The sequence below is a fragment of the Lipotes vexillifer genome, unplaced genomic scaffold (genome assembly GCF_000442215.2).
Source record: "Lipotes vexillifer unplaced genomic scaffold, Lipotes_vexillifer_v1.1 scaffold751, whole genome shotgun sequence".
Taxonomy (NCBI): Eukaryota; Metazoa; Chordata; class Mammalia; order Artiodactyla; family Lipotidae; genus Lipotes; species Lipotes vexillifer.
Window position 1 is genome coordinate 968,808 of NW_006799727.1, and position 9,773 is coordinate 978,580.

The 9,773-nt window shown below is 54.5% G+C and overlaps 1 protein-coding gene across 2 annotated transcripts in view; it reads left to right on the forward strand.

Moving 5' to 3' along the window:
• TTC7B (tetratricopeptide repeat domain 7B) overlaps window positions 1–9,530 on the forward strand; it is a 245,588-nt gene extending 236,058 nt beyond the window's left edge. The window contains exon 20 of one of the 2 annotated variants that reach the window (XM_007471886.1): window positions 9,036–9,530. In XM_007471886.1, coding sequence (XP_007471948.1) covers window positions 9,036–9,257 — 222 coding nt within the window. In that variant the 3' untranslated portion in view covers window positions 9,258–9,530. The remainder of the gene's footprint in view (window positions 1–9,035) is intronic. The other variant, XM_007471885.1, reaches the window with a different exon arrangement.
• Window positions 9,531–9,773: the final 243 nt, after the last annotated feature.

A 9,773-nucleotide genomic window follows, 5' to 3' on the forward strand; every position in this document is an offset into this window, starting at 1 on the left:
AGGAATGCCTAGCCTTGGCCTTTGGGGAAACTGGATCAAATTGAGTAAAGTAGCAAAGAACCAGCCCCTCCCCAAAACTTGAGATCTGTTGATAGGAAAAGTGAGTCACACCAACTCCCGGGGTCCTTCTCCGGGGCATCCCCGACTCACTCTTGACGGAGCTCCAGCGGGCAAGGGGCTGTAGGAGGTAGGGTTGCAGACGCCCTCGGCATCAGCCAGGATCCCTAGGATGGGGCTCCTTGGGGACTCCTGGCCGGGTTAGGCGGGGCTTCCGTGGCTGCTATAGTTGCCGAGATACACACACTCGGGCCCCTGGCAGGCCAGTGCGATTTCTAAGCACTCAAAGCAAACAGAAATGAAACACAAAACAGAGCCCAGTGTAGACCAGGCCTCACCCAGAGCTGCTGGAATCCAGGTGGAGAAGCTGCAACCCCACCCCATCCGATGAGTTCAGTTCCTTTTCAAGGCGTTGTTGGAAAGCAGGGCGGGGCTCAGGGCTGCCCCCTCGCTGCACCCACAAAATGCTCGTGCTCAGAACCAACAGTGCCTTTGACACTTGCAGAGAAGAGTGGGCCTCCCTAGGCTTGGCATTCAGAGCTGCTCCGAGGAAAGCCTTTCCAAGTCGGTTGTCTCCTTGTGGTCTTCTGATTTAAAAGAAAAATATTTTTGAGAACACCACCGCTACCACCTTGCTTCTCACTGATGGATTTTGCATCTTCAGGAAGGAAAATGCAAATACCTGAAGAGAAGTGATGGCAACGTGCTGGTTTTTCTCACCCAATGCTGATGTTTCAGCTGGTGCTGACTCCCAGACCAGCCAACCTACGGCCTCTGGGAAAGGGTGGGAGCTCGTGTGGGGTCCCTGTTCCCTCTTGGGGGCCTGATAGGCTTCCGGAAAGCCCTGACTCTGCCGTGCACATACAGCTGTGTTGAGGGCGGTGTTAAAGCACTGGGCTCCGAAACTAAAACTCTGGGTACTTGCCACCAGGTCTCTCCTCCTGGCACCTTCAGGGGTCGAGCCCCACTCTGCATCCAGGGGCCGTGGCCTTGAGCAAGCCTCTTTTCCTCTCTTGCCCTCTGTTCCCTCATCTGTAAGAGTGTAGGACCAGAAAGTCTGTAGGTGGGTTCTGGGGTTTTCTTGGGGAGTGGTGTCAGATCTGTGGTGAGTGAGCAAACAGCCTGAGGGGAGGCCATGGCAGCCTCTGGGCTCCAGCGGGAGCCGGGCACCTTCTCCCACAGAGCTGCTCCCCTTCCTCACTCAGCCACCACGCTGATGTCCCTGGAAGGCGGGGAAGGCTCTGAGTGAGCGGAGTCTGACTTGGGAGTGTGGACAAGGGTGACCTGAGGCCAGAACTTTGAGGGGCTCATTAGTCAGAAGCGCTAGAAGAGGCCATGCCTACTTCTCCCCTCCCCACCATCACACAGCATCCACACCATCCCCTTTTCCATCCTTCCATCCATTCAACAAACATTCACCTAGAACCTCAGATGTGCCAGGCCCGCTCTAGGTGCTGCAGAAGCAAAGGCAAATCAGATGGTCCCTGCTGTTACAGAGCGCCAGCCAAGAGGGCATCAGGGATGGCAGTGACGAATCATCTAACCGTGGGCATCCTGGAAGCCTTCCCTGCCCCGTGATCGTTAGGAGGAGTGATAATGCTCATAATCATAATATTGATGATGGGGACCATTCACCAAAGGTTTATCATACTGAGTACTTTACAAACTCTGTCTCATTTAGGCCTCGCTGCTCTCCTTGTCCCCATTATACAGACAGAACACCTGAGACCCAGAGGAAGTTGTCCAAGTCAGTGGTGGAGCTAGGATTCAAACCAGTTTGGGGGAGCCTAGAGCCCGTGCTCCTGATCTACCCTCTGCCGTCTCTGAGCGATCCACACCTTTCCCCGGCTGCTGGTGGGTCCCTCTAACTCCGGAGCCACCAGCGGTGACCAGGGCCTGCACAGCCTGTGTCTTGACCCCCTGACACACCTCCCCCAGCCAGCACAGCCACAGCTCAGACTGCAGCCAGCTCAGCAGCTCTGTCATTGTCCCCGAGAGTAACAAGCTGGGGAGACAGGCTTTCCTTTAGCTGCCATCACAATCCCGGGGTCCTGACAACGGGAATTCCACCAGGAGGAGGCTTAACTATCCTTGTCCAAAGCTCGGAGGTGCTGGCTTGCCTTGAACGGTCCCAGCAGCTCAGGTGCAGGCCAGGCCCTGGGAAAGGCTGCAGATCTGGTCATTAGCCCCCATCCAGGATGGGGCCCCTGGCTCATGGGTGCCAGGGAAATCCTTCCCCCTCTGCAAGGCACGCTGTGGTGGGGATCTTGCGGCGATGTTATCTCCCTGTACCTGTGCGCCTAGGGGGGCAAGCAGGGGTCTGAGACGCCCTTGAACCCAGCTAAGGACTGACTTGGCACTTGGGCACAGCACCACAGGGATGTCTAAAACCTCCAAGGAGCTTTTTGTCCTGCAGCCCGGCTATTGGTCTCCCGGGACCATGGACAGAGGTCTCTGCAGAGCCAGGGCTGCAGCAGTGGAGCCTGCACAGGGCTCCTGCACGGGTGCCCTCAGCGTAGGGCAAGGTGTTTAGTCCTTGGGCAGCTATTTTCACACATGCATGAAAGACATGAACGAGGAAGATGCTAATTGTCTTCAAACTAATAGCCAAGTCCATTTTGTCTCGTTTGAAATAACAGGTTTAATTTAATCCCTTATTTGCAACTTGGTGCATCACCAAGACCTTATTTGTACAAAACACCTGATTATAATAATTACAAGCTTGGGAAGCTGCCTCCATTTGTGTCTAAAGAAAGGGACTAATGAGTTACCTCCTCAGTGGTTCCCGTCTTCTCAGAAGGCCAGCCCCAGACAGCTCCCCACCTCCAGAGTCTCCAGAAACAGCAGGGCTGGCAAAGGTGGAGGCCTGTCTGCACATCCTCTCCAAGAGAAAGGGAGAGGGCCCAATGTTAGGAGCACGGACTGCAGCGTTCACGTCTCAGCTCTGCCACTTACCGCCTGTCTTAGGCAGGAGCCAGCATTACCTGCTGAGGCCCCGAGGTGTAGAAGTGAGTGAGGGCCTTGGCGCGCCGGCCGAGGCGTAGCCCAGCGCCTGGCACATATCTCGGTCGTGTTAGGATTGTCACCAGGCCCCAGCTTTGAAAGCAGGCCTGCTTCTTGCCCACATCGGTGTCCCCAGCACGTGGTTGGGGTCTGGGCAATCACTCAGTGAGTTTTTGTGATTTTGATATGGGGGGTACTTACTAAGGTAATGAAATATGTCAGTCATCGAAATCTCTGTCTCCTGCCGGCCTGAGGGCTGGAGCTGGGAGCCGTGTGCCTCTGGGTAGCCCTGCCTAAGGTAGGCAGTGTAGCCTGGGCTTTGGGGGGAATGGAGATCTTCAGCGCTTCAAGCAGATGGACTAGAGCCCCAGCAGCAGGGGGCCAGGCCGGGACTGACTAAGGTTGGAGGGGTGGACGGGGGTTGGGGGCTGTGTCCTGCAGAAATACCTGGGCTGACAAATCAGCCTGGATGAACCCAGAGGCCTGTACCGGGAGAAAGTTGGACCCAGCTGGTGGTGAGAACATTTTGGCCTTTGATCTTTGCAGAAGAGAGGAAGCGGGGGCCTGAAGAATGAAAAAGACAGCAGGGTCCTAATGCATAAGAGCACATCAAAGCCAGGGGAGACCTCTCACAACGTACAGGGGCTCGGGAGGTGTGTCAGTCCTGACAGCCAGGCACGTCCAGGTCCCATCCCACCTCTGGCCAACCTGCCAGCAACGCTGGCCCAGTACGGTGACTCAGACCCCAGCTGGAGCTTGTTCTGGTTGGTCTCATTGTGTGACTGATTTCTGAGCTGCTCTTGGCTCACTGGGGCACTGGGGAGAGGCCGATTTTTCATTCCCTGGCCAAGCCTGAGCTGGCGGCCCCTAGCAAGTCTGATGTCTCCCCGAGCTGCTCCAGCTTTAGGAATTAGTTCCACTAGACAGATTGCTCAGGAAGCTTCAAGGTCATCTGGAAATGGTAGCCTGTTCGTACATTCGGAATATAAGTCCAGGAATGGGCTGGAAATTTCCAAGCCCACAAGAACACTAGAGAATCACAAAGGCCCTTAGCTGCCCAGCACCGAGGGCGACAGGTCAGATAAGCCCAGTGGCTGGTTCCTGCAGGCATTTTGGGGGTGCACTTGCCGCTGCCATGTACCCTAGAGCCCCCAAGATAGGGTAGATTCAGCAGCCTGCCACTTTCTGAACAAAATTCCCAGCAAAAGGACTGGGGTTCTTGTCCACACTACAGCAGAGTAGGGGCAGGTCATTGCTGCTGAGAGCAGTGACCTCTGGGCCTTGCTGGACCAAGGCCCTGGTCCTCCTGGGTCTCCACATCTCATTGGTCTGCTTTCTGGCTAACAGCAGCCCCAGTCCTTTGGCAGCTGCAGCCACCCCAAGCCTCAAGATCACAGCCGGCCTGTGGGCCACCAAAGGGAGGCAAGGAGCCTTCCGGTCCTTGAGTGAATATACAGGATGCTCCCAAACAGCAGAAAAACAGGAGAAAAGCTGTGCCCTGGAGAGGAGCCACCTCCCCATTGTAACCGTGGGAAGGAGCAACAGAGCCAGCCGTCAGTGGTCAGAGAAAGTGGAAGGGAGAGACAGCATGGCAGGTGCCCGTTTACTGTTGCTCAGATGTAACTGGGTTAGTGCCTGAGGGGCACCGGGCTTGTCTCTTAAAGTGACAGAGGCAGCAGCGAGCAGATGAGAAGCCAAGGTGGGGAGAATGGGGCTTTGGCCTCAGGAAGACCTGGGCTGGCCTGCAAGCTCCATACTCATGTGCCCTGTGACCTTGGGCAAGACACTTGGCCTTTCTGAACCTGCCTCCTTATATCTAAAGTGGAGGAAATAAGAGATGAGCCAAAGCCAAGTTCAAGTGTCTAGCATAGTGCCTGATGGGGAGACAGAACTCCGGGTACAGAAGGGAAACAGCACGAGGTTGCTTCTACTGCAGCAGAGCCAGTGGGACCTAAGTCATATTCTCCACCTGCACCAATTAACCAAGCATGCCTCTTTGTGGCTTACCAGGTGGCTTGTCCCCATCACCATTTGCCAAACACGCAATCTGTGCCTCCCTGCCTGGTAGAGCCTCTCAGAAAAGGTGTGTGTTCAATAATTTGATGCATTAAGAAGGTCTTATCTTGAAGGAACACGACAGGACTCCTTCTGTAACCTTTAAATGCCCATGTTTGCTGCCACTACCCAGACCTTCCTCCCTACTCTCATTTCTCTGTTGGCTAAATCAGAATGTTCTAGCGTGAGCTGGGGCTGATAACCTCCCCTGGAAGAAAGGAGGCATAGCCCTCACGTCCTGGGAAAGTAGCCTCCCGTTCTTTCCACCTGACCTTCGAGGTTGGGAAGTGCAGGTGTCAAGCTGTCAGGTTTTCGCTAACGGAGGGTGGAGGGCCAGAGTGGGGGGTGGGGGGCCACCCAGGAGAGGGATGCGGTTACTCCCCACCCCACCGTGCACTCCACACCCGAATGGCCTTCAGGGAGGCCCGAAGAGTTGGGAGATGCAGGTTCTGGCCCGGCTCTGCAGTAAACAGCTTATGCCAGGGCAAGAGACACGGAGCCTCCAGGCACCCTGGCATACTCACCTGCAAAATGGGGGTAGGAGGACCCAGTGCGTGAGCATATTTTCCGCCGCATAGTAGGTGCTCCTCAACTGTGGGCTCTCTCTGCAGCAATAAAAGCAGGCCTTGCACGCAGATGCTTCTGTGTCCTGGCCACGCCTGTGTGAAGTTGCTCTGGAGTCCCCAGGTGAACTAAGCACTTGGAGCAGGGCCTGGTGTGCCATAAACGCTGTTAGCTCTCTCTGCCGTTCTTATTATTAACATTCACCCTGCCAGGAAGCCCGGGTCCACGCTGAACGTCCGCCCTTGTTCCCTTATCCCCTCCTGGGTGGGTAGGGAGTGGGTGCTCTGGGGAGGGAGCCATGAGGAGACAACCCTGTGGACGCGGGAAGTGCTTCCGTGCAGTGGCCTCATGTGCAAACAGGGGGTTTTCACGGTAGTCCCAGCAAACCTGACCCTGACCAGCCTAGGAAGGCAGCCGAAACCCAGCAGTGCTCACTGCAGAATGGGAAGGCCTTGCAGTCTGAGGAGAGCAAATTCCAGAAACCCAGTAAAATCCTAATTGCGAGCACTGGCTTCTGCCACCTCTTTTGTTCCGAAGCTTGGAACACCCTCCTGCCTGGCCCTGGCCACCCCCCCGGAGCCCCCAGCTCTGGCAGATCCAGTCCAGGACCTACCCGTACCCAGGGACTCCAGGGTGGACATTGTTACAGCGTATCTAGATGTTAATAAGAAAGGACACATGTGCAGTTTGCCTCTTAGAGAGGCTGGACCTGACCTTGAAGTCTGCAGCCTCTGTTAGGGAGCCTCCCCGAGCTGCCTCCCCTCCCAGAGCCGAGGCGTCACACTCTGCGCTGGGGCCGGTCTCCCAGGCCCCTCTGACCGCAAGCTCCTCCGGGGTTGACCTCACGGTTCCCGTGCCGGCTGCTCACAGGTGCAAGCGACTCTGGGAAGTCAGGCTGCTTTTCTGGCTCTCAGACACCACCCCCAGGGCCACACGCCCGGGGCAAGGTCAGCCGGACAGCCCTCGGGCCTGGACACCGCCTGCTGAGGGCACCTCCTACCCCGTCTAAGAGCTCATCTTGGAGGCCAGAGCCCTTTGGAGTGGGCCCACCTGGCCCAGGCTGCTCGTTATGCCCCTGTACTGCCTGGGTCTGCCCCTTGCCCGCCGGTGACGTACAGCTTTGAGGAAACCAGGGAGGGCTCACCCCTGCCACACGCGAGCCACAGAAAGAAAGTACAGGGCTGAGATCTGAAGGACCAGTGAGTCAGGCCGCAGTTTTGGGCAGGAAGACAAAACACTGTAAGGATGTTAGGCTTCTCCACGCTCTTAGAGCTTTCATGCAAGTACAATTCAACTCCCAAAGGGAAGCCACAAAGTGATTTTTTAAAATTCATCTGGACTAGTACAGGGCAAGATTGTCAATTAAATACACTGAAAGCGAAGAGCCATGAGGAAAGGCTCTAATCCCACCTGTTCAATCCTAATGTGGAATAAGGAAATCCAAACAGCACGGTGCTTATGTGAAAGGAAGGTGGTGTAGCTCATGGGAAAATTTAAGAAGCCCCACCCCCATCTCTTGCAGTAATTCACTGTGTGACAAAGGCAGTGCCTCACAGGAATGAGGGAAGGGGGGAGTAGCTAGTTTGTGCCCAGCTACGTAGGGGAGACCCACTGAGGTTTCCTATCTGCGGGGGAAGGTGGACAACTACGGGGGCAGGGGTGGGGGGAAGTCGGGTCACAACAAATGGAATCCAAGGCATGTCAGTCCTTTGAAAGGATAACTGCCTAAGCTTTGAAGTGACCATCAATCAATCAGTAAATAACCAAATATCAACAAATTCAACTTAAAAAACTAAAAACTTCTGTTCACAGAAGAAAAAAAAACCCTCAAAAGTCAAAAACAGACTTTAGACAATTACGGTAACAGATGCATGTCTTCTAATGGGTATGGGGAATATTGAATATTTAACCTCAATTGTTATGAAAGAAATGCAGGTTTTGACAAGGAGGGGACAATCTGCACTTACAAAATTAGTACAAATGAAGAGTAATGATAGCGGGGGTGGGGCAGGGGATGGACCACTGCAACTCTGTAGGTGGCTAGAAACGTGACGCCACCCTTTGGGGATATCATTTGCAAAATATTTGGAGAACCCTAGAGAGTCTTATCCTCTGACCCAGTAACGCCACTTTGGGGAAATTTGTCCTAAAGGAAGACTCTCCAAATGGTTGCCCAGCTGGTTCCACTGAGCCTGTCCAGGGCCTCTGGGGAGCCCACTGGCAGGACTCTGGCCGCCCCCCACCCTTGTCCTACCCCCAGCAGTTCCTTTTTGTCTGTTTATACCCATAATGTGTGAGCGTGAGCAGTAAGATTCCATTTAGCCAAAGATTTCCGGGGCTATAAAAAACGCTTTGAGGGCTTCCCTGGTGGCACAGTGGTTGAGAGTCCGCCTGCTGATGCAGGGGACACGGGTTCGTGCCCCGGTCCGGGAAGATCCCGCATGCTGCGGAGCGGCTGGGCCCGTGAGCCAAAAAAAACGCTTTGAAATCCATTCGTCTAAAAGAGCACAGAGGGCTGTCTGGGAAGATGTTCGTTGGGTACAGCCTAAATGTATCCCCCGTGAGGGAGACGTTGAATAAATGAGAGTGTATCTTTTGGATGAAAGAGTACAAACACATCAGTTGCAGAGATGCACAACTTGGAAACACGGTTATAATAAAATATTTGGGGACCAACACATACGCCCTGATTAAAACTAAAATGACAGCTGTGCGGGGGCTGAGCCTGGAGTGCACAGGGGACAGTGAGATCGGGGGCGTGGTTAGGGTAAGGGCCTGTGAGCAACTAGAAATCTCTGTTCTAATTGTTGGGGTAGTAAGGCCACAAATGACATTTCTTGAGGTTAAAAAAAATAAAAGCTGGCAGACACCCTTCTGCACAAGCAAGTGTCAGCCGTTACACGCAGGACGCCCTTGAGTCAGTACAGACCATGGCCGATCCAAACGGTTCGTTCCTGGGTGAACCCTTTGAAATCACCATTTTTATGGTTCAAAAATGGCTGAACAGGGCTTCCCTGGTGGCGCAGTGGTTGGGAGTCCGCCGGCTGATGCAGGGCACACGGGTTCGTGTCCCGGTCTAGGAGGATCCCACATGCAGCAGAGCGGCTGGGCCCGTGAGCCATGGCCGCTGAGCCTGCGCGCCCGGAGCCTGTGCTCCGCAACGGGAGCGGCCACAACAGTGAGAGGCCCGCGTACCGCCAAAAAAAAAAAAAATTGGCTGAACATCGGTAACCTCATACAGTTCATGGTTCGAGCGATTCTTTTGACTCTTAGCCCCAAGTGCAGGAAGAACTGCCAAAACTCAGGGACAGATAGGAGTGCAGAGTGGTAGTCTCTCTGACTGTCTGTCTCTGCAGGCCCTGATCCTCCATCAGCTGGGCCGCTACAGTCTGGCCGAGAAGATCCTCCGGGACGCGGTGCAGGTGAACTCCACGGCCCACGAGGTCTGGAACGGACTGGGCGAGGTCCTGCAAGCTCAGGGCAACGACGCGGCGGCCACTGAGTGCTTCCTGACGGCCTTGGAGCTGGAGGCCAGCAGCCCCGCGGTGCCCTTCACCATCATCCCCCGCGTGCTCTGAGCAGCGCCCCAGCCTCACTGCCGCCCAGGCCAAGGGGGCCCCGCCTGGGCGCTGAGGGTCGAGTGTGCGCACGAAGGCCCTGGATGAATGTGCGATTGACCACAGTGGACTAAACAAACCAACCCCTGATCATCGCTCTCTACGTGCATTTCTGTTGTCGTTTTCGCCAGCCCAATGATAGTTTCTGAATCTACTGACATTGTTCAAAATGGATCATGTGCCATATTTTGTTAGCTGACATCTAAGTTTTAAGTAAAATGATCATGGAATTAATCTGCAAATGTAGAAAAATATATTCAAAGTTAAAATTCAGTGGCAGAACAGATTATTTTTATCAGAGCTCTAAAGAAAACTGTTCTCTCCCCACCATCACCGCTCCTGCCCTACCCTTGGCCCAGAAACCAAATGTGAATTTTCTGTTTTCCGCCTCAGTACTCGTCCAAGCCAGGACACCAGCCGACAATTTCTTGGTTTTGTTGTCAGTAATTGTACCATGTGATAAATTACTGCCCTCAC